Consider the following 23,564-nt stretch of genomic DNA (forward strand, 5'->3'; position numbering starts at 1 on the left):
GCCATGAGTGAAATCCACGTTGGAAAAGCAAACCATATGCGTCGCCGATGACTCTGAACTGACACGAAAACTGCGCACTTTGAATACGTGCAACGATGATCCACATTCGGAAGTGGCTGTACGAAGATAGCAGGGGGAAAGGAAAAAACACGACGAGGCACGTGTGTTTCGGTGATTTTCTTAAACTCGATCTCGCTTCGTGGTTTAAACGTCGCTTCGTGTAACTTAAGGAAGAGAAATGTGCGTACAGGGCGTTTCAAGTAGCACGCGAAGATTTAATTTTAAAGAACGTTGTTAGAAACTACAAAAAGCCGGGTCGAGTTACAGCAGCAACGTGTGTTTGCTAGGGCATCGAGAGACAGTGGTCTGGTAAGGAAAAACCAGTGTCTAAACTAAGACGTCCACCAGCGATTCGAGCATCCACCACCTTAACAGTACGCTTCTATTTCTATTTCCAGAGACACACAGTGGACATCGGAGACTCGCGCCACTCGAATCAGGACGTCTTCGTCAAACGTCTCAAAACTTTGTTTGAAAACGGACAAGAATATACCCGGTGTTCCTCGAAAGCCACGTTCGATTACAGTTGGCGAATTGAATTCCGGATTCTCAACTTGTTTTGAATCTTGAATCGGCAATTTAAAAAACATTAGGAGGAAGCACTCGGTAAAAGGATCAGTTAAATGAAGAGAAAACAATCACGAGCAAAGGTCTTGTTGACGCAAGCGGTTAATCGTCTTCCAGCCAACGGGATGATGCAAACGCAGTCAGCCCTCTTTCCTTCGGGTAGAATGGAAATCATGAAAAATCGTAGAACCGAGCTGACGTAATGAAACAGCGAGAGTAGACACCGAGAGAAACTTCAAGTTTCCGTTCGTACTAGATTTCCGTTTATATAATGTAGCCAGTTGCGATCAAATACGCAGACGACTGTTCCATTGCTTTTCCAGATCCAACCTTAATCTTCGATCTACAGAAACAGTAGTTTCTATTGCAGAAATCTTAGTGTCTCCAATTAGTTATCATTTACACGATATCTTCGCGAGGTTTATCGAGCAAATTGCGTGACTTGTTTAAGATTTCGTGAACAGGCATCGTGAAGAATATTCGACGTGTCTCGGAACAGAGTCGAGAATAGTCGGAAGTCGCGGCAGTTCGCGTCTCAACTTCGAGGCAATTCGAAGTTTTTAGTGACTAGGAAGTCTCTAGGGAGACCGAACGATCATTTTGAATATGATTTGAAGTTTAGAATTCTCGAAAGTCTCGACAAGGGTCGAATCTTCGATCTGGAGTCGTTGAAAATTTCGATGCACGCGTTCTGTGCATTTTCTCGGCTTTAAATTTCACATAGATGCATCAAAATCACGATGCATTTTACTCGAATTCCTTCAAACCCTTCGTTCCTCGAACTATTCGATTTCTCGTAATCGAAAGAATTTGATAAAAGACAAAGCAGGTTAAAACCGGTGAATGGAAACGAACGTGTCAATAAAATTCAACGTCGTTCTACTCTTCGTTAATGTGCGTGTGTAGGCGATTATGAAAGTGGCCTGAGTCGAGAATCTAAAATAAATTAAATTTATCGCTTATTTTGCGTTGCATTTATTTACATTACAATTATTCGAAGGTATTTTCACAACGTAGTAGAAATTGAACCGTCGTATCGAGCTGGTTATTGCGTCGTTAAACAGAATTCAGTTGATGCGTCAAACGCGAAACTTTAAATATCTCGAAACGAAAAATATATGACTTAGGCAGCTTTCATAACCACTGGCGCGCACACGAGGCTAACGTTAATTTCTTTTAACGTACAACTAGGGTCGTAACTCAACGTTCATCGTTTTATTGGTATAATGCAGGATCAAGCTAAATATGTAATCTGGCTTCTAATTAGACAAAATTCCATAATGATCTATCAAGAACGTCGAGCTTCGAATTTTCAAGCGAATCTTCTTTAAAACGTCGATCGTCGAACACACTACGAATTTCTCAAATAATCCGATACTTTTATCGACCATTTTATTTATATAAATTCGAAGTGAATCGAACTGTTTCAGATCCCATCGTCCAAGTCACGAGCACAGAGATCGCGCATTCTATACCCGGAGTTACAGGTCCCGTGCTAACTGGAAGAAGAAACGGCAGCGGTAGGAACTAGGTTCGAGTAAAAAAGGCGAGGTGAAAGAGCGGTCCTCTGGATATCATGTCAAGGCTAATGTTTATCGATCGAATAGTAGATACACGCGTCCACTGCTTATCGAACTCTGCTCACACACCGTTTGTTCTGTATCCTTTTTCCTTGCCCAGGTTGGGCTGGTCGAGGCCTTTTCTTGTTTACCAGTGTCCGTCCAAAGACAAGCATTTCCACTGTCAACCGTGTGGAACGATGTTTTGCAACCGTGTATGCTTTTGTTTCGTCGAAAATCAGCCGCTGCGGTTAACGGAGAAATGCATGTAATTTATTCGTTCTGAAGCGAGGCCGCACTCGCGGAAAACACTTGCAAAAAGATTGCGTAAACAAATTCGTTCTGTGGTAATCCGCGGTTATTACATCTTTCTTTCTCTTTTTGAAAAATAAAACACAACAAAACCAGGTGTCTATATGTTCGTAATAAACGAGCCGGGATCGACACGATTTTACGGATTCGTGATTTATAGCTATCAGATTCCTGTTATACGCGTGTGTACGAGCGATCGCGGTTTGTGGCCGGTATTTAAAAGCGAATATCTTTGTGATTTTACAATGTTTTCATTTAGAACGAATATAAAGAAGATGGATAACAAAAAGAGGGAAAGTTTTACTTAATAGTAACTTAACAAAGATTTTCGATCAAATCCAGACTTCGATGACAAAAGAGAAAGGTGTAGAAATAGATTCAAAGGCAAGAGGGATGTTAATAGATAATAAATTTTAAATCAAATTTCAATTTCATTAAGACAGAGAAAAGAGGGAATGCAAAGAACACCGATAGAAGAGAAGATAGGAATTTTTACTTGATAATATTAATATAGTTAAATTTATGTTTCCATTTTTTGCCATTTACTTAATGAAAAACGGGAGAAAAGAAAGAATATGGAGCAACAAATGTAATTATAGTCAGAATTCAACTGCAACATCGAAATCTATATAGCTACCATAGAGGCCCCAGCTAGGTACGCTCCTGCCAGTGCTGGGGGCTCGTATCAACGACGAGGTCAGCTGAGCGTAGCGTCGAGCCCTCAGCTGGGAGCAAAAGATGGCGTCGAACAGCTGATCGGCTGTCCGTACATGCGCACTAGCGTGTCTGACTAGCAGACGCCGCGCGAGTGCAGGCGAGCGCACGTGTCACATATCGAAAGTCTATTTCCAGGTTAGAACGAAAATGGCTTGCCGTTTCTCGTGCCATATGGCTCGATTCGCGACTGCTTCCCACCAAGGGAACAAAGACTGTCGACTAACCCTTTGACCATGAGACTATTTTCGGAAGAAAGCACAATGCCGGGCAATCTTTCCATTGAACCACTTCATCGCGAACGGAGGGAGCTCTTTGATTAGAGTAGTCTCGTTCGAATAAGAAATTATATCCGCGTAGACTATATGAATGGAAAACTGCAAAAGAACCCTTCGACGAATCTTTTGTCGTCTCGTTTTGGAGCATAAACCACTTAACCGAATAACGGTGGCCTCATCGAGTTCAAGTTGAACAAATAGCAGTTCGATGAGTTTCTCTAATTATCCCTGTTATCGATCAAACAGTATGCCCGATATTACCTCGTTCGAGCGAACAACGACTAGATATAGGAAAGACAAGATCTAATGGGAACCCTTGGACGAATTCTCTATCGTCTCATTTTGAAACACGAACTACTTAATAAACGGTAATGCTACCGAGCTTATCGAGTAACAGTTAAGAAAATAGCGGTTCAATCAGTTTCTGCAGTTATCCCTATTATCGATCAGATAGTTTCTCCGATATTGCTTCGCGAAGGCCTCGTAGTGAAGTTTACGAGGTCACAGAATCGAAGGCAACTTTTATCATATCGATGTCTAACTGCGACCACTATCTCTAGAATAAATACTACTTTCACCTAGCTAGTCAACGTAGTCCGGAGCTTAGCTTTTCCTAACGGTAGGTTAAAGTCGATAAAACATAGAGAGAATTGTTCGTCGAACGTTTTGTAGAGCGAAGCCGCCCTTGAATTTGTCGCGCGAGGTTACATCGAACGCGATGCTAGGAACACAGTTGCTAGGAATAGTTACCAAAAGTCGCTTTATAAGTCTGACATTCCAGTTGGTACCGTGCCAACGCTAATCGTCGCGATATTGCGGCACGTTCATGACGTTTCTGTTCGTGTCCTTTCACTCTGGCCAGGTGCTCCATCCAGTTATATCGATTCTGTGAGTGCATGAAAATTCAAAAGAAAGTCCGTTTTATTTTATACCTTCATGAACATTTGTCAAGCGAGTTTCCATTGCTGGAAGACCACCTATTGGCTCAGTGAAAACTATACTCTATTGAAAACCGGATTACCTCGAGGCAGGAACCAAAAGATTTGACAAGATAGAATTGCCAGTGCTGGCAACGTCATTTACGAAAGTAAGCATCGGAAATATATCCTCTGTATTCCTTCAGTAAATCGTTATATCACCTGCCGAGAATTTCTAAGAAAACCGAAACTTTATGATTCTCTTTTACCTGCTTTGCTTTTTCTTCCTTCACTCGAAAGTATCGTGAAAAGCATGCGAACACTTAGCATGGCAGGCTAAAAAGGAAGCACCCAGCAGGCTTCGCAAAGGATATAACCCAGCAAACGCGAGAATGGTACCGCTGGGGGTAGCCAACTACATGTTAATATAACTGCTAAAAAATTCGACCTAATGTCCAAAATGGAGAAATTATGAATATTAAGAAATAAATAAAAAAAAAACTTAGCATGGAATACTTTTGAAATCTTCGACTCTAAGTTTACACTTAAACGTATAGCGTTATGTGGTAATGCTACGAATAACTGACACCGTTAATCCGGTGACGAAGTATAGGCTTACGATAAATATTTTGTAACTTTTATGTACACTTTAAAATTGGTCTTCAGCTTTGTCAATAGAATAGTGATAGTCGAGCCTCTGGTTATAGTGTCAATGACATTTCAAAATGTTTTACGAAAAGAAGTTTGAATATATATGAGCAAGCTATTGTACCTTGAAAAATGAAAAGAGACTAGGTAGGAAATGTTAACCAAGGAAGACGGTATTTAACGTGGACGCAATACGTTGGAAAACCGGTTGAATCAGACGAGTTGGCAAAAGTAACAAGCCAGATACCCTGGTTTTGCGTTGTACTCAACCGAATTACGATAACCGTGGCCTACGATCGTATTAGGCACAGCAGTCCTTTCTCGTCCGTGTCCTTTCACTCGAACCAGCTGCCATGAATTACCTGGACGGTTTAAGCAGGTACTTACGAGCTATTAACGGGCAGACTACTAGTAAAATACACGACACCTCGCCTTACCGAAACCCCATTTGTATTCGAATAGACAACAGAGTTTCGGGGCAGTCGAATGGGAACAACTTCGGACTTTGAACGGTACAAGTGGGCCACCTATTTTCGGCGGCTCTCAAATAATTCAATGCAGGCTGAGAAAAATGTTGCGTCTGTAATAGTTGCTAAGGATGCGACGTGACGTCGAGCAGCACCTTAAATTTCACGAGAAACTACCTTGAACTTGCGATCTACTTTACAGAGTCTGTCCTCATCGCTTGTGCAATCGATTATTGCGCAGAACGTTGCCCGAGTTAATTACGATTCTCTCTGAGCCGCTCATTAGTAGCTTGTGTCATATAAAGATGCGATTGTGAGATTAGATTAACTCTCTGTCAATGACAGAGCTGCAACGGTGTGAGGCATACGGTTTGCGTATCTGTGAGCCGCGTGAAACTGCGTAAATTCAAGTGTAACGCGTTCTCTGGTCGATTTGCAAATCGCACAGAAGAATCCTTTCACCCAGTGACAACGGATTGATATAGATCATCCTGTTGGAAACGAGTCAAACTGTTTGGCTTGACTTTGGCTCGTCTCAGCTCAGGGATTAAGTTAACGAAGAGAACTTTCTACAGAATTTTCGAATGAAATTTATGTATAAATCGATGATAAAAATCGAATTGAGAAATTTAAACGACAGTTCGATAAATATACGCTACTGTCCATAGATACTTCAATATTTACAATTGGTGGAACTTGGTCAAGAGGTTTGTATTTTTCTAGAAGCGAATTAAACTTGGTTTTGTTCGTTCTTGGCTATATTTAATACTGGAATCGATGGTTCCTGTATATGAAAGACGAGAATCGTAACATTAGAAGACAGTTCGCTAATTTTCATAGAACAGCATATTGTTATAAAAAAATCATCGTACCCTCCGAAATCATAAGAACGCGATGCTTTTAAGAATCAGAATACACGAGTAAATTCTTAAAAACTGAAAACTACGACTGACTTAGGCAAGATGAAAGCGTCAAAGATAAATTGAAAACTTTTATTCGAATCTGCACAATAATTGATGTAATCAAATATTTATCAACGACAGCGTCGTACCTGTTCCACTTACATAGAGAAACAGGCATTATTCCAACAAACAGTATTCCGAGAAAAATATAGAACGGTTCTAAATTATCGTGAAAGAAAATGCAAAGTAATTGAAAACACGCTATATCTTGATCACGTGGACATCGATCTTCATACGCTCCATCGTCTGGCCCAGACACTGGCGAGCTTCGCCGCGACTTCCGTGTGGCGTTCGCGCGCGGCCATCGACGGAGCTTACGAATTGCGCGTAAAACCAACGCACGCGATTGCATAATGTGCTTGCACGAGTGCAACGGTGCACACGTGTCAGTGCGTGGTACGATACCGTGCGACATCGTGGCACAACTGGCTGTTGCTAACTCGTGAAACCGCACCCTGTCTGTGGTGTCGTTTCACGATTTTAAAACGCTTTCAGAACCAGAGAAACGAGAGTCGAAACGGCTCGAGAATGTAACGCTAGATCCATTGATTCACCGAAGAACTCCGAAACTTTTGGCAGAACGATTTACCAAAAGTGACACTAATATATTCGCGAGTGCACCCCCGTTGATGAGAATTAGAGCACATACTTGCAGAAAATGAGGCGAGTTTTAAGCGTCGTTAGGAAATTATTAAAACTTATCGAGAATTTAATCGCTTTTAAGTAACTAGAAATATAGCGAATATGTGGATTAAAGCGCTCGTTACAAGATATAAACCAGACAAGTATAATATGTAAACTCCATTCTTAGGAATTATAGTCACAGAATTACGAAAGCGCATAAATATTAATTATAGTCTAATTAGCACATTCTGCATAAGAGCCGTGTATATCCTAACATTTATAAACGAGGCCGTAAGAACGTGCGAATCGTACGTGGACGTTACATAAACAAACAAAGAACGAGGAACTAACAACGTAGTAGTATCCTGTGATAAAATAAATCTCGACAAGACTGACAATATCATTGATTGGTACGCGTACAGACACCGTTTCGTGATTCGGTCAGCCTATCCCGTTCCTGTTTGCTGACTTCCTGTTTTTCTAACTCGAAAGCAGGGCCAAGCCCATCAGACGAAGCGATCTAGCGAATCCAATGGCAAGCTGGTCGAATTAGATGGTAACGCCGATCGCTAGAAATACATCACGAGTCGCGTACCTTTTGATTCTATCCGTGATCGTGCTGCCAAAAGAACGTTTCCAACACCAGCCAAAAATAAACTCGCGCTTCCGGTAGGCTTGCGCGCTGTTTCGCACCGTTCACTACGAAAGACAGTGCAGAACGAGGATCGGCGAAAAGGCACGTTCTCGAGCTTCTGCCTCGCACTCCACCCCGTTGTTCTCGTTTCCTCCATTCCGTCTTTCTATCGTGCACTTCCGCGAAAATAATAACGTCACTTTTACCGGAACGACAGACAGTAAGGCAGAGACAGAGACAGAGACAGAGACAGAGAGAGAGAGAGAGAGTGAGAGAAGGTAAGAGACGAGACAAATCAGAATTAAGGAGCACTAGGACGCGACGATCCAACGCGCTTCTCAGACGGCAGTTTTTACGAAAATCGAGAGTTCTCTCTCTCTCGTCCTCTCGCGATTGACCTACCGCGTTCCACTTTTGCGGAATACAGCCACGAAACTGGGTCGACTGGCCGAAGTAACAAGGGGTGCACGGTTTGCGGACGAATCTATCCCGGCTAGCTGTGTTGTGATGAGAAGACATTCTCAAACACCGACGATAGCTTTCAAAATTAACCTACGAACTTTCCAGGGATCTTAACATATAGAAGCTCGCGAAAGTATCCCAACACTCGCAACCTAGACCAATCTCTTGTAAATGCACTGTATATGTTATAGGAAACATTTTGGAATTTCATTAGCGCCGCTATGAGACTCGACGATCACGCCAATATAATTATATTCACACTTTTCTAACACAATATACATTCAGATTACCAGATACTTGGTACAAGTATGCATTTCGCAGAGATGAGAAATGATATGGAAAATAAATAACGAACTTTTCATAACGGCGAATGTAAGACACTGTTTCATCGGAAATAACGGTGGATTAATTTGCAACGATTTGCCTTGAGATGTAATGCTTCGTAAGATACCCGGCCGAAGACTGTTGGCAGCGTTAAGTAAAGTCAGCGAAGTGAATGTTTTATTCCGTTTGTGTAATTTCGTAAGTCTGATTGGCGGGAGAAAGTAGAATCGCGCGCAATATAATTGCACGCGGTTTCCATAAAGGAAATTCCAAATAATTCACTGTGCGAACGGATATAGCGAAGTATCCGATTCTTTGTGATACCGCAGATTGCCAGTTGCCTTTCAGAGGCTGGTTTCCAATCGAATTTCACCACGATAATTAACAAGATCAGAATTAGTCGATTATAGAAAACTTCGATCACGTAGAAAATGAGCTGGTAGTTCTTTAAGAACAAAAATCAATAAATAGCAGGTCTCGTAAACTCATACAACGATACGATTTTCGCTATACACACTCGATACCTGTTTCCCCTTGCAATGTTCGACTCTCTATTCGCGATGAAACAGGTTCTCCATTGCTGTGCCTCTCGTTTTCGCGTTTCCACCGGTATCCTCGGTTAGAATCGGAGTAGAAAAAACCGGAAGATATTTGCAGCGGCGCGCTTTATCGCGATAACACGGCCACGCGAATGCAAAACAGCTGGATGTGGTCTGACTGGGAAAACTGCGTTCACCGTTTCTATCGAATCGCGTGCAAACCGAAAACAGACATCGGCGATCTTTGCTACGCTTCGAGATCTCTACGGAAGGACAGAAAGAGGCTCGTACCTGTTTCGTATATCTAATACACACAGAGACCGCGACTATCCAGTTTCACGATGATAATCAACGCTGTAAGTGTAGAATACAATATCGAAATCCGAGACGGCCCCGAACGAGATACAGTGGTGTCGTTTTGGATTCTTTTCGCTACATCCGCTCTGTTTTTGGCACGACCGTACGCGCAGCCATCCTGCTGCACGTATCACTCGAGTATCGCCAGTCAATGCGAATTTAAATGGCTTGACGGCTACATAAATCGATTCACAAAGTGACAACAACCGGTAACGCTACGTTAACGTCATGCGTCACTTGTTCACCGAGCAACAGTTAATTCGATTTGTCTTCTCTACAAAATAACGATACCTTTTCTTGACGAGCTCCTATCTCTTTTTATATATCGTGCTCGGCGTTATTAAAAATTGCAAGAACAAAGTTGTAATATCAGAGTAACGATATTAAAATGATGTAAATTCGATGGATGGAACGAGTCTTTGCTCGAATTCCATTTCTTTAATTACGTTGGAAAAACCATCAATTTGCATAAAAATCTACAATCTGCTAATGAAAGATATACTCGAAAGAAGTCGATCGTTAATGAACACTGATCAAGTTTCTCTTTCATCCGGGATAATCTCTCAGCTACGATAGTCGATTTTTCTCGGTCGTCACTGCACTTTGATATCTTCTTAACGGATCACACAAACGATATCGCAATTCGCAAGGTGAATTCGCGAAACGGGTTGAAAGTAGCGAAACACGAACAGGAGCAAGTTTCTTCGTTATCATAGGAAAGTGCCATGGAGCCCGGCAGCGACTAGACCGACGAATAGCCGCGTTGTTTCGAGCCAGCTTACGCGGCGAATAAACGACAGGCCTGCTGTGTTTTGCACGACATGTCGTGCCGCAACGTGTCACACGGTGCGCCGCCTTTTACATTGATGAATGTCTCGACGAGGGAAGGGCATGACGTCAATTCGCTGGAGGGTGGAAAAGGGCTCGACGAGGATTTTTTTTATAGCGTACGACCACTTCACCTGCTTCTCGCGTTCGAGTTACGCGAGTACGTACTAAATGCTGCACCCTACACGAGCGTGCACTCGTCGTGCTCGTTTCCTCCTAGCAAGGAATCACAGCCTATAAATTAGACTGCAGAGGGAAGCAAACTCTAATAATTAAAAAGTCATCGTTTCTCGACGATCCAATTAATCAAACGATGGTCGATTGGTTGAGGGATCGACGTTAACCAAACGAACTCGAACAAACGACGATAACTATGACTTGGCTAGCAGCGCAATTACGTAAAAATGCATCCACGTCCGGTGAATCTTTGGGGACTGAGATGCCTCAAAAAACGGTACAAAGAGCGTCTTGTCGCGAGACAAAGGTTTACTAGAGTGGCTGGGGAACAAGCGAAGAGAAGAGAGAATCTCAAAGGGGTAATGAGGCCGGTGGGTGGAAAGTAGTGGGTGCAGATCTAGGTTACCTGCATATTATGCAACCAACACCACTGCAATTCCGCGGTTGCACGTGCAATCGTAGGCACATGCACGGAGATCATTAACGACTCCGTGTTTCGACCGCTCCGTTCAATTTCTAATTAGCGTATCAACTTTATGTTACATGTACGACGTATCGACGTTCCACGTACGGACTCCATAAATCTCCAGAATTACGGAATAATCGTTCGCAAGAATTTATAGAATATATCATCGCACGCAAGCATCCATACACGTGGTTATTTTCGACAAGACGAATTATTATCCGATTATTGGATTATTCGTAAAGCTGGCAGTAAATCGATGCAAAAGTCTAAAGGTGACGGCGTTTAGAAGGATCATAAATTTATATTATAATGTGTATTTGTATCGTATTTCTTACCACGACATCTTCATTGAATGGTAAATAAGTTTCGACGAAGTCCGAATGAAAGTTTGAAATGGAAGAAATATAAAAAAATTTAATAGTACGTTCGAGTAACAATTTAAATCAACATTGCTCGAGTTCCTTATAATTTTCTGGCCATTTCTGAGATATACCTTGCTCTGTGTAAATGGCCAATGTTTACGAACGACGGTGTATGTTTAGATCCGAGGTACGAGTGGAACCAGCTCATGAAAACCGGAGAACAACGAGGATGGAAAATCCAAGATCTAATGCTGAAATAAGACTAAGAAGAAGCGAATATTTTTGGCGCAACGACGTATCCTCGCGGTCCTTAAACGAGCTGATATCTTTGCCTCGTACTTTTGGCACGTACGTCGCTTCTTCGAACGTTAACGATTCCTAGCAATTTCTTCTCTTTTTCTTTTCCACGCCAATGACCCAATAATACAGGCACGCGAGTGTTCCTCGTGCCTCGACAAAGAAACACGTGCGACTTTCAGCGGCTTCGAATAACGATCCGAGGTCGGTCTTTGTTGCTACGATCATTTATGGGACGACAAAACACGTGGCGGGCGAATTATGTCAAAACAACGCGGGGGCGTTGGATCCTAAACGGAGGACGATGAACCGCGCTGTTTTGGACGGGCGCGCAAGAAAATTCAAGGTGACGACCCAGGGTTCTTGTACGATCCTCGACAAAACGTTCTCCCGTTTCTCGAAATAAATTTATCGCGAATCTTTCTCTCTCTCCCTCTCTCTCTCTCTCTCTCTCGTTTCGAAGCGCGTCAGCCCGCGCTTGTTTCTCAAATAGTCGCGCTTGCACGAAAAACGGTTCGAGGAAATTTCGAAAGATCGAATCGAATCGACTACTCGTCTATACCGGCTTGCAATTACGACAAACGATTTATCACGACTTTCACGAATCCGCGATTTAACGATAATTATCGCAACAGCAGGTCGAATAGAATCGCGGTGAAAGCAAGCGAAACCGATGGTTATCGAAACGGTGGTTGGTGTGGCGAAGGATAACCGTAATATCTGTGATTCATGCAACGCTCGTTTACTTCCTATTTCCTATAAGAAAAATTTCTAAAGATTCTTTAATTCATTAGAGGCCGATCATTTCATCGGCAATTTATTTTCAGTAAATTTACGGTATCGAGTCCTGTTTTCCAACGTCGTGGCTACGAAAGTCAGTCGCGCGAGTATCAATTCCGCCTCTCTTCTCGCTTCGATATCGCGATTTTCCACCAATCGAAATTTCTACGAACTTGTGCAAATTTTCTTCTCTCTCAGCCTTCCATTATAAATAAACGTGGAATGAATGCGACGCAAATACATTCTTTCGGTTTAAATTTAGTAGACCGCTTGATAATAGTCGTAGACAGACGGTCTCTTTTCTTACCATTTCCAACGTACAAAATGTAATGTGTAAATCTTTTGTGATCGAATCGAGCCACATGTTCAAATACTTACGAACGCTAGCGTATTATCTTTCGACAATGTCGCCTTCGCACAGCTTATAAATATTATTCCACTGCTTGGTCCTTCGCGTACGTATCTCGCCGATTAAAAAAAAGTAATTCGTGGAACGAAATAATGGAAATTCATTCGTTCGATAACATGATTCCATCCGTTATTTTAAGCGCTATCGGCGTACAGAAACGGTGAAAAACAGACGTAAAGATTGACGAAACAATTACAAGGTAGAACAGGTCCGTTTCACAATCGAATCCTGAAGCAGCTAGCCAAGCCACGTTTTCCTCGAAATTGCAGATTTCCGTCCAACTAGATGGACATTTCGTATCAACCTTGACTAGCAGAACTCGTACGAGAGAGGCGCGATATCGCGACGTGGCCAAGGTGCAATGCAATTGCACAGGCTGCATCGTCCCCGAACAAGGCTGCGGTAAACGGTCTCGTCTCTCAGATAACACGTGCACCGCTATCTTCTATCTCGCATGTATCGAGCTTACATAAGGCACCGCGGTATTATGTCTTGTCAACGACAACGGTGCAGCGCGAAGCGATTAGTTACGAAACTGCCTGCGGATATAGAGACGAGTAAACGAAATACGAGTACATTCGATGTGTGTAGTTTCGCCGATCTTCCAGGCTCGATTCAGACGAGCGATATTTCTTTTTGCAAGCTGTCGTTTACGAGAAAAGGGTAACGCACGCGTCGCGGTGAAATAAAACGCGTGAAATACGTGGCAGAGTCGAAGAAATGGAAGGATCGATGCGACGTATCGACGCCAATGTTAACAAAAATTGAGGATTTGATCGATCGGATGAGAATCTGCATAAAGTTGGCTGAACAAAAGAAATAACGATGAATGTAGAATTTTAAATGAAATTTTGAGACCATTCGACCGGACCTGGTAAGTGTTAACACGAAGTTAATCGAATGCTTCGTGGCGGATAAAATAGACAACGATCCGAATTGCAGAATTGCATAAACTTCGATATAAAGACAAATATTTGGAGGCGATGTATTTTGAAATATACTATTCTGAAATTGTGTATTTTAATATATAAGCTGTGCTAAATTTAAATAACACCAGCGTCGTGAAACGTTATCGTTACTTTGATGCCACTCGATGATTGTTCAAATAGGAGCACGGGCAACCAGAAACTAAGATTACGTCAAATTTTGTTGATATAAATAACGAAGTGTGTCGCGTGTATTGCCATATAGTCGTATTTCTCCATACGATATAATAAACCGCTGAAACGTCTAACGTCTAACAGAATTCACTCGCCTGCATCGAACGTTACTTCGATCTTCTGTACGTTTTACCAATTCGTTTTGTAGATGGGAAATTGATCATCGAGAGACGAGAGTACGCTGAGGTAATGGTAGGCGCAATGGCAAAGAGCGCAAAGATGCACGATAGAGTAAGGATGTGCTACTTGCACGCGTGAAAGTGGAGCCACGCGAGGAAACTTCACGACTTTGCCGCGATTAGTCCGATGAGTCACCATCGTGCTAGTTGTAGGATCGCAAAAATATGATAGACACTGGCATACTGTAATTATTTCATTAGATACGAAGAAACGTGCACGTAGGATAGTCCTTGACGCGTTCGCTTCAATCGCAACATGTACACGCGCTGGTCTTCGGAAAACAAGTTTTTACGAATTCGGTACACGTGGAGAGACAAAAGCTGAGAAATACAAGTCACTACTCGCATGACGAAAACGTGACAATCGATTGTAGTCGAAATGTTCATTGCCACCGATAATCGATGGAATAATTATCAGTAAAGACAAAGAAAAATTGTCCAGCTTAAAAAAGGAATTATTCTCCATTTACATTGCAACATTGTTCTGTTTAATTTTCCTATTTAATTTTCGACGTAATTGCGAATCAACAGCACCGTATGTTTACCTCGGCCCGTTCTTCAAATCGTTGTAAATCCGATCGCGTCTTCTTATTCCCAGCTCTTACGGGCTATAAATGGTAAAAAAGTCTGTTTACTTGTTAGAAAGAAAAAGAGGCGAGGTCGAGACGTAGATGTTCGTGCAGGGTTAAAACTTATCGACCAGTAAATCACGGTACGTGTTCGACAATAGGCAGAACGGAAAGGGCCAGCGATGACTTTCTCGATTGATGCATTCTGTCGTCACAGAACGCACGAGTGTTCCGGTGCATACGAACGCTCACTGAACACGTACACATCCTGCTCGTACGAACGGTTCTTCGATAATGTGGGTCAGCTCGTTTACGCCGCCGGCTCTCGGCTTATCTAGCTGTTAGAGCTGCATATACATTTCAACGACTTATTCGTATCTGCAAGCTACTTGCAAAAATATCCTGAATAAAAGAGAAGAAGAGAAAAGAGAGAGAGGGGGGGAGGGAGACAAAGACAGGGCCAGAGAGACAGGGAGGAAGAATTTTCAATTCACCAAGCTAATGCGAATCTCATTGCTAGCGTGAACGTGCACGTTTGATAAGAGGGCGAGAAAGAAGGAGGTCGAGATCGTATAATTTCATCGGTCGTAGCCCGGCGATTTATCGCCGGATTGAATAGAGGATGCGTTAGGATCGGTACTTATATCGACACCACGAATTACGACGCAGTGAGAATATTGGCACGTTTATCGTTAACCCTTTTAACCGAAGCGATTCTAGTGAACGCCCGAATTAGCACTGGCTAAGTGGTTGAGTCGTTCTCTAAACTAAGATTTAAAAGGTGTGAGCAAGGGATTTCCGGGTTTTCACTGTTACCGCATTGCGTACAGATTGGCAAACGACGACGTCGGCTAGTTAGTTGCACTTGCGAACGCGATGGATTTAAACGAGATTGAAAGAGATGACTGATAATTTCGACCGAGCCTCTGGCCACAGTCACGCGTTATAGTCTTTACGTAATATCTTTAAATACACGTCGAAGCAATTTATTAATTCTATCGAACAATATTACAAGTGCTTGTTAGATGAAGAAAAAAAGCTTTGTTTGATGTAGGAGAAGAGAATAGCGTCGAGATTTTGTAGAAACTCGCAAGAGTATTCGAACGCTTGTAGACACGTTCGACGAAAATGAGGATGACGATTGGGTGCGTCGTATGAAACGTTTGGAAATTCGATCAACATCGGCTACTATCATTTTGTTGATAATGTTTGAAACATAAAACCTATGTTACATATTCAATGCAAGTATTTGGTAAAGGTATTTAAATTTTTTATACATCCGGATTGATTCCAAATTTGACCGATATAATCATGACGATCGTGTCTCGTTTCAATGTTAACGAAAGCTCGAAATGTTTTATATTAGTACTTATCATATATGCGTAAAAGTTTTTTATGCAAGTGTTAAATTACCTTCGTAAACTTCGCGTATGTTGGCGCTACGTTTCGCAGTATTTGAATTAATCCCGAGCGAAACTCACCGTGCTGTACGTGGCTTCCGATTCATTCTGATTTCTGTTCGTAATTAACCAGCGAAACTTAGAAGAGTTCCCGTGTATATAAACCGCGCTCGACTATGAACGTGTAACAAAGTTTCGACCTTCGTTTGATATCAATTTTGATAGCGTATTATGTGCATGGAAATGATTCGTGTCACAAATTATTGTTGTCAACGAACGATCGTAAACTGGAATATTTGTAGATTGTCGGCTTGGTTCGGAGCTTGTGAAACGTGATTACGAAATACTTGACGCGAACTCGTACGTTTGGATAATGAAACGAAAAACTGGAAGCGATGGTTATTAAGTGAAAGAAAATGGTGATTATTAAGTAAAAGAAACTGATCGTTAACAGACTTTTTATAATTCGGCGATCGTTAAACTGTTTACGATGCAACTTTTTCTCGAGTAAATCAAATCAATAATAACTGACGTAAGTGATGCCTACGTGCGATCTTTAAAATAATGCGGCTGATTGGCGTCAATTGACGCGGAAGCTCGTTGAATCCATTCAACGACACAAAAAAATCCTATTCTTCGGTTATATTCCGATGGCAAAAAGCTCTGCTCAACTGTTACGACTTAGTCGTTCGCGTAGGTGCGAATCGTTAAAGAGTTGCACAAGGTTACTTGTAACGAGTACGCGAACGCGATGACGAGGCCAAAACTAGCAACGAGAAACTGATGCACCTGAAACGCAGGCAACCGAGACGAAACACACGTATCGCACACGAAAAAACGCGTGCGTTACATCATTTCCTTATCGAACGTAACTACGCTTCCTTTTAGACGACTATATCAGAAGCAAAAGCTGCGGCTTATCAGCGCGCTGGGAACGATTAAATGGCATACTATCGCAATCTTAATTGTCTCTTCCGAAATCGAGTGACTTTAATCCTGTAAACAGAGATACATGTTTCTGAATTGTCGAATATTTACGTTGTCCAACAATCGATTTTCGAAATCTCTAATGGCCGGACTTTCAATATTCCTCGGCGTAGAAATGTCCAAATTTCAAATTGTTGAATATTCATATTTGCGAATCCTTTGTGGTCCGAATGTCTAAAACCTCGATGTGAATATTCAAATTTTCAAATTATGCAGTATTCGCATTTTCAAATATTTAAAACGCTCGAAATTCCTCGACTCGTCGAAATAACAAATTTGTCTCCTTTCTCGATGTATACACTTCCAAATTTTCAAATTCTCGCGTTACATACGCGTTCCAATTCTTTAATATCTGCATTTTCAAATTTTCAACGTTGAAACTTTCGAGCCGAGTAATTATCAAGCCTGGATTATTTCAAATCACACTATAATAAATATCAGTACGTAGGTATGTTTTCTTTCGTAATTGCCTTACTACACACACCAGACAAGACCCACACATGCTTATTACCGTATTAAAAATCTGACGCAATGAACCATCGTGACGCGTAGTAACAGCCAGTGCAAATTACGAAAACTGGATAAAAATCAACGTAAGATTAAGAGAAAAGTTCGTACTAACCATCTTACGTATCGAAGGCTCGTGTTAGATCTATTAAATGGCCCGTATTCACGTGCGTTTCGATGCAACGAGAGATTGACGCAACACGTAATCGAAATTAATAAAGAAAACGGAAGATTCGAGGCACTGATCTCCCTCCGATCGAAAAGGAACAGAAGGTCAAAGTTAATCTCGTCCACGTTCATGATTTATATCGGGTTATATTAAAGTAGAGGCACGCCGCTCACCCTCTAGTTTTCCACATGTGCATCCGAATGCGTCACAAGCTTGTCGCAGCGATTATTTCGCAACGTGTCACGAATCGATCGAACAATGTTTTCCACTTCTCGATCGAAGAATTTAAAGGATGGTTTTTCGTAACGAGCGTTGTGTAATTTGCAAGTGTTGAGCGTGAACACTCGAACGAGTATTCATTATATTCGAATGATTTCAACATGTGAAATAATTCAGTCGTACGAAAAAAACTACGTTGATCCTATAATGTCATAGCTTGAAAAGTATAGAAAATCGATGATGTTACGGATATTGTTCTTTTAAATTTACCCTGAAGCTTAGGATTAATTTATATCTATTTTACGGTTATTTATAATTTACGACAGTAAGCCGTTTATTCCTTGACGACTGAATATTAATCATCTGCTTATATAAGGAAATTAAGAAATTACTAAAAGGTGGAATTAATTAATTTGCTTTTTTAAAAGGCGCGGTTCTCATCCATTTGGAATATTCGATGGAAAAAGTTAAACGCTCGTACACTGATATCTATCGTTCGCAAGATTACTAAACTGTTAACGGATAAATAAGATTCTCATTTCTAAACAATGATGAAAAGCGTGACGTTAGAATGAAAAAAAGATTCAAGGTAACGATGACACCACGACGCTGCAACTTTACATCAGTTTGTTTTAATAGTTTCTCAAAGTTCCTAAATTTCTAAATGGAAAATTACCGTGTGGTATCTTTCGATCATTTGCGTAAATTTCCTAATGTATCCTTGCATATAACATCTATCTAACTTATCAGTCAAAGTAAATTACATATACTATATACATATACAATCAGAAAGAAAACTTCGTAATCTTGTAACGCGAAAAATCCCAATGATCAAAGTATACGTGTTTAACATCTACCTAACTTATCAGTAGGTCGTGGACTTTTATGTGCTTATAGGAAATTTAAAAGTGCAAATGTATATAGAATATGCGTACTGTACAAAACTACATGAAATATTAAAAAAAAATAGCATACTTGTAACATTTAATAAATGACACGAATAGTTCTCTAGATCCTGTTTTATCACTTATATTCACGAAAGTATGATATTACATAAGAATCTGTAGTCTACTTATGAGAGAAAATAAATTAAGTACCTTAACGATGTTCAATCAAAAAGAAAGCTAGTAACGCAAAGTATACGCGTCTAACATTTACCTAACTTATCAGTCAAAATAAATTAAATACCTTAACGACGTTCGATCAGAAAGAAAGCTCGTAATCTCTCAACGCGAGAAAGCCCAATGGACAATGTATATACGCGTGGCGAAGACTAGATATACGCATTAACTGTTCTCTCTCTTCCTCTTAATACGCGATACAATACACCTACAATGGGCCGTTTATGCGAGCACCGCGTTACTCACACATGTCAAGCCAGGAAATCGCGCTCGATCATCTCGCTAGTAGTTACAACGCAACCCTCTGGGGGTGGAGGAGGTAGAGAAAAAGCACAAGGTTCGCAATATGGTACGTGATGCAGGTGAATAACATGGTGTCCCTTTGTAGTTATATGCAAACACATGCATCATACCGTCCATGACAGAGAGCGTTTACGTGACGCATATAGTAGAACGAGAAGAAGAAAACACACATTTCCTATCTCTGTCTATTGGAACGTCAGAAACGAACTGTCACTCTAGAGAAAGAAAAGGAGAGCCATAGATTGGTCGTATGTACTCACCGATTTGTAATATCACGCGAGGTAGCACGATCCACCGAGCCTGGAGTCGTTCCCGTGGGTCAAATGATCCTGACGAGCTCCATGGTTTTCCTGAACTACCGACGCACTCGTGAATTCGTCCCTCGCTGCTCCGACTCCTCTGTCACGGTACACGCGAGAACCCTTTCGATCGTCCTTTGCGTGCAGACTCGACGAAAGAGGTTTGACGGATGCGAGACTCGACCAACGCAAGCACTTACGACCACCTCGAAGGTCTGTTGCCAACTGACCCAGCCAGTGACAGCTCTTCGCCATCCACCACGTTTACCACCGTAGCTCCAATAAAGTAACTATCGCAAGCTCTTGCAATGCCACTCCGATGCTTATCTGAAACCCCATAAAGCTTTTATATGACCAAATTCTCCTATATACCACGGGATTTTCCAGAAAAGCACGTGTTATTAAATGCTACAGGACCTTATGGAACCTTATTCGTACTATAGAATTTGTTTTAAACTTTTGTAAGATACGACAATTAGGTTTCATGATATGCCAATAAAGAATTAGGAGGCAGGATATTGACATATGTATTTTAGACTTTCTCAGCATGTTTGAAGGTTTAGTTAGGTATTTGGGTACGAAGGATTCTTTCTAATTAAATGAAGTATCGTAAATGGAGTTTTTAAATCTATTTCAAATGATTATTCTGATCGAAAGCTGATAGTATGAGGAAGAAAGAAAGCAGAAGAAATATGCTCGAAAAATTTTTTTTCGCGGAAGTTGTCAACACTGTCGATCATATGGCAATCAGCTGTAATTCACGTTTCTTCAATGGACATATGTTTGTATCGCATTTACGAATTAAGTGGGCAGAAAGATAACTAGCATGCATTGTTTGTAACAGATTAATGGTGTCTTCTCTAACACCGTATTTTATTGTTATTGCACGATAATATCAATTTAATACACGTGACTGCATTATTTATGCAGGTTTGAAATTTCTGGAAGGATTATTTTAACTCAAGGTTAATTGATTTAACGGTTTATTATTTGACATTTAAATTAGATTTAGATCAAATTTGGGATTAAGCAATTAAAATGTACGAAATTTGACCGACAACAATAAATTAACGATCGCGGAATTGTAACTATCTTTCTCCTTTAGAGAAAGATATTTAAAAAGAAGATTATTTAAAAATAATTTTTATTATTTCACAACTATCAGTACTTAACGCTTATGTGGATCTATTACAAACTTAGAAGTATATGAAATCGTTTTAACTGTGTTTCAATGTGATATTAAAAACATAGTAAAAATGCAAATACCTATGAAATGCGTATATTGCTATGATTTAATCCATAAATGTTTTATTTACAAATGTTTAACCATTTCTCAGAGTTGGATATCTGAAACATGTTTCAGATGGTATACTAGTTGATAATATCAAAATCATGTCTTGAAACATGGTGTGTAAGATAATTGTATTTATTCTCAGTCTTAACTGCATCACTTTTTGCCAGATTTCTTTATACCACCAGTGACAAGAGGACCCCTTTGACTTGCTTTCTTTGCAGCTTCAGCAAGCGCTTTCTGTTGTTCCTTTTGTTTTTGCTTGAATGCTACATCTTCTTCATCCAATACTTTCGATTCCTTCTTTGGTGCCTTCAGGGGCTTTTTCTTACCACCTTCGCGGCCAGACATTCTAAAAGTGAATTCTCAATTAGATATAATATTCTTAAAATAAACAATGAAATTGCAATTTGCTTATCTTAACATGATAATATAAATCAAAATATAAAAGAGGAAAAAACATTAGTTTGAAATGAGATAATGAGTTTCGAGCATCATCAAATTACAAAAAAAAAAAAAACGTTCTTGCAAAACATAACCTACGAAGTTTCTCCCTCATGTCAGAATCGATAATGTTACTAAGCTTATCAAAAATATTACATGATTTACGCACGCAATTTAATATCACCAAAATGTATGATGCAACAAGAGACTTATTACGCACAAAACTTAAGACTATACCGAAACTAATATGAACAACGTGTGAAATAATCAAATGCATAAATTAGAACAATAACCTAATTTAAGTAAAAGTACACAATGGTAATAATCTTTTACCTTATAATACTGTGAAATTTGACAAATAATCCAATTAATATTAAAAATTTAACGTATCAGAACTGAATATTCTTATTTAGGAGCAAAGTTTGGTTATCACGTCTCAAGCTGAAATGTCGCATGCATGCCATTCAATGGTTAAGATAGATTACGCTGCCATCTATCAAAAAAGAGGTGACGAACTACTAACTTTTAATACTTGGATTGCTATCTAGCGGCGAATTGGCGCAATCTAGCAGAATCCTAAGACTTCCACTACAGGGCAATAAACAAATTATTTATACATAATGATTAAACAGAATAAATAACTTACAATGTAAATAAAATACACCCATTTTTTCCTCTTTATTTCTTACTTTTCAAATATATATTTAAACTCTCTTTGTTAGGAAGACTGTGCTGTCCTCTATATCTTTTGAATTCTTTATCGTAACGGTTAAATAATTATATCTGATCATACCTGTTGTGTCGCTTAAATATAACTATTCTTAAACATAACTTTCCAACGAAAGAAGTAATAATATCTTGATATATTTGCTACTTGATTAAACAAGTACTACAAAAATTTAAGTTGTTACTGAAGATGAACTTAAATTTAATTGCGGCAGCATGTGAAGGGATGGGTATTGGTGTAAAAGGAACGTTACCATGGAGACTTAAGTAAGAAATAATTAAAGTTACATTATAAATGTAAATAATGTAGCACATTATAATCAATTCCTTATTTTATAGAAGTGAAATGGCATTCTTTACGTCTATGACAACGAATACGAAAGACCCAAATAAAAAGAATGTTGTTTTAATGGGACGAAGGACGTGGGAATGTATTCCAAAGAAGTACAAACCATTAAACAATCGAATAAACATAGTACTTACGTCACAGCCTTTGTAAGGATGACTAATTTTTATTAACGATTTGAAATTAAATAAAATTTTTAAATTTATAAAGAATAATTAACCATGTAGAGATTACGGGGACGATGCGATAGTATGCAATAGTATTCCACATGCTCTCGAAGTTATTAAAAAACCTACATTAAAAGATGAAGTCGAAGGTATATGGGTAATAGGTGGAAGTTCCGTATACAAGGTACGACATCTATACAAATCTCTGCTTAGGTCCTATTCGTTTAATTGCATTCTTAAAAATATGAATTTGCACAAACATCCGTAAACTAATACAAACAGTCTCACAGAAAAGGTCTAATTGCAATTTCAGGCAGCAATGGAATCTCCGAATTTTCACCGATTATATTTGACAAGAATAAAAAAACATTTTGTCTGTGATACCTTCTTCCCAGCTATTCCTAATAATTTTGTTTTGGTAGGGTAGGTATTCTTATGATTTTCTTTAACTATCTCGAATAATTTTATTTTACCATACGTTTAATTATTTTTATTTTCTCTGCAATTATTTCATATTTGTTTCCTTTTTCATTGATTCAGTGATCCTAACATTCCTCAGGGAGTTCAAGAAGAAAATGATATACAATTCGTATATGAAGTGTATGAAAAAAGATAAACTTTTGTATCTGAAAATTATGCTGAAACCACATGTTTCGTTCAAGATGTCACAGTGTTTTAACACAGTGCATCATTGAATGCAAGATTTGTTCTCATTTTTTTTTTTATTGATGTTCTAATGAAAATGTTTTTGTTCAATGGGGCATTTTTTATTTGAAAGTATCTTCTATTTATCAGTCGCCCGTATTCGGGTGACGCTTATTTAACTATTTGCAAAGGATCGTCGTAGGTATTTGAACAGATATTCCATAGGAACTAATAAAACTATTGAATTGTTATAAAAGTAATATGAAAATGGTTTATTAAGAAAATTATT

The 23,564-nt window shown here is 39.8% G+C and overlaps 3 protein-coding genes across 4 annotated transcripts in view; 1 reads left to right on the top strand and 2 right to left on the bottom strand.

The window, feature by feature from the left end:
* The window catches only part of LOC126922672 (protein FAM214A), a 44,432-nt gene extending 24,515 nt beyond the window's left edge, over positions 1–19,917 (bottom strand). Inside the window, exon 1 of the mRNA XM_050735458.1 lies at positions 19,618–19,917. The gene's annotated coding sequence lies outside the window, so the exon portion shown is untranslated. The remainder of the gene's footprint in view (positions 1–19,617) is intronic.
* A 1,002-nt stretch (positions 19,918–20,919) lies between these two features.
* On the bottom strand, positions 20,920–21,892 carry LOC126922750 (translation machinery-associated protein 7 homolog). 2 transcript variants are annotated; one of them, XM_050735623.1, is made up of 2 exons: positions 21,725–21,892; positions 20,920–21,299 (listed from the first exon to the last, which is right to left on the bottom strand). In XM_050735623.1, the coding sequence occupies exon 2, from the start codon at positions 21,296–21,298 to the stop codon at positions 21,104–21,106; it is 195 nt and encodes a 64-aa protein (XP_050591580.1). In that variant the 5' UTR covers position 21,299; positions 21,725–21,892; the 3' UTR covers positions 20,920–21,103. The 2 variants fall into 2 exon arrangements, with proteins under 2 accessions (XP_050591580.1, XP_050591581.1); XM_050735624.1 differs by lacking the exon at positions 21,725–21,892 and adding an exon at positions 21,561–21,583.
* A 238-nt stretch (positions 21,893–22,130) lies between these two features.
* LOC126922744 (dihydrofolate reductase) lies at positions 22,131–23,263 on the top strand. The gene is made up of 5 exons (XM_050735614.1): positions 22,131–22,384; positions 22,457–22,612; positions 22,691–22,814; positions 22,944–23,053; positions 23,171–23,263. Exons 1-5 carry the CDS (start codon positions 22,308–22,310, stop codon positions 23,244–23,246), a joined length of 543 nt encoding a protein of 180 aa, XP_050591571.1. The 5' UTR covers positions 22,131–22,307; the 3' UTR covers positions 23,247–23,263.
* Positions 23,264–23,564: the final 301 nt, after the last annotated feature.

Source organism: Bombus affinis, chromosome 12, assembly GCF_024516045.1.
Source record: "Bombus affinis isolate iyBomAffi1 chromosome 12, iyBomAffi1.2, whole genome shotgun sequence".
Lineage (NCBI taxonomy): Eukaryota > Metazoa > Arthropoda > Insecta > Hymenoptera > Apidae > Bombus > Bombus affinis.

Bases quoted from the DNA above. Each gene is read 5' to 3' on its own strand.
- LOC126922750 (XM_050735623.1), bottom strand. From the start codon at position 21,298: ATGTCTGGCCGCGAAGGTGGTAAGAAAAAGCCCCTGAAGGCACCAAAG.
- LOC126922744 (XM_050735614.1), top strand. From the start codon at position 22,308: ATGAACTTAAATTTAATTGCGGCAGCATGTGAAGGGATGGGTATTGGT. The intron at 22,613-22,690 runs GTAAGGATGACT...TTAACCATGTAG, and splicing joins GTACTTACGTCACAGCCTTT to AGATTACGGGGACGATGCGA. The intron at 22,815-22,943 runs GTACGACATCTA...TTGCAATTTCAG, and splicing joins GTGGAAGTTCCGTATACAAG to GCAGCAATGGAATCTCCGAA.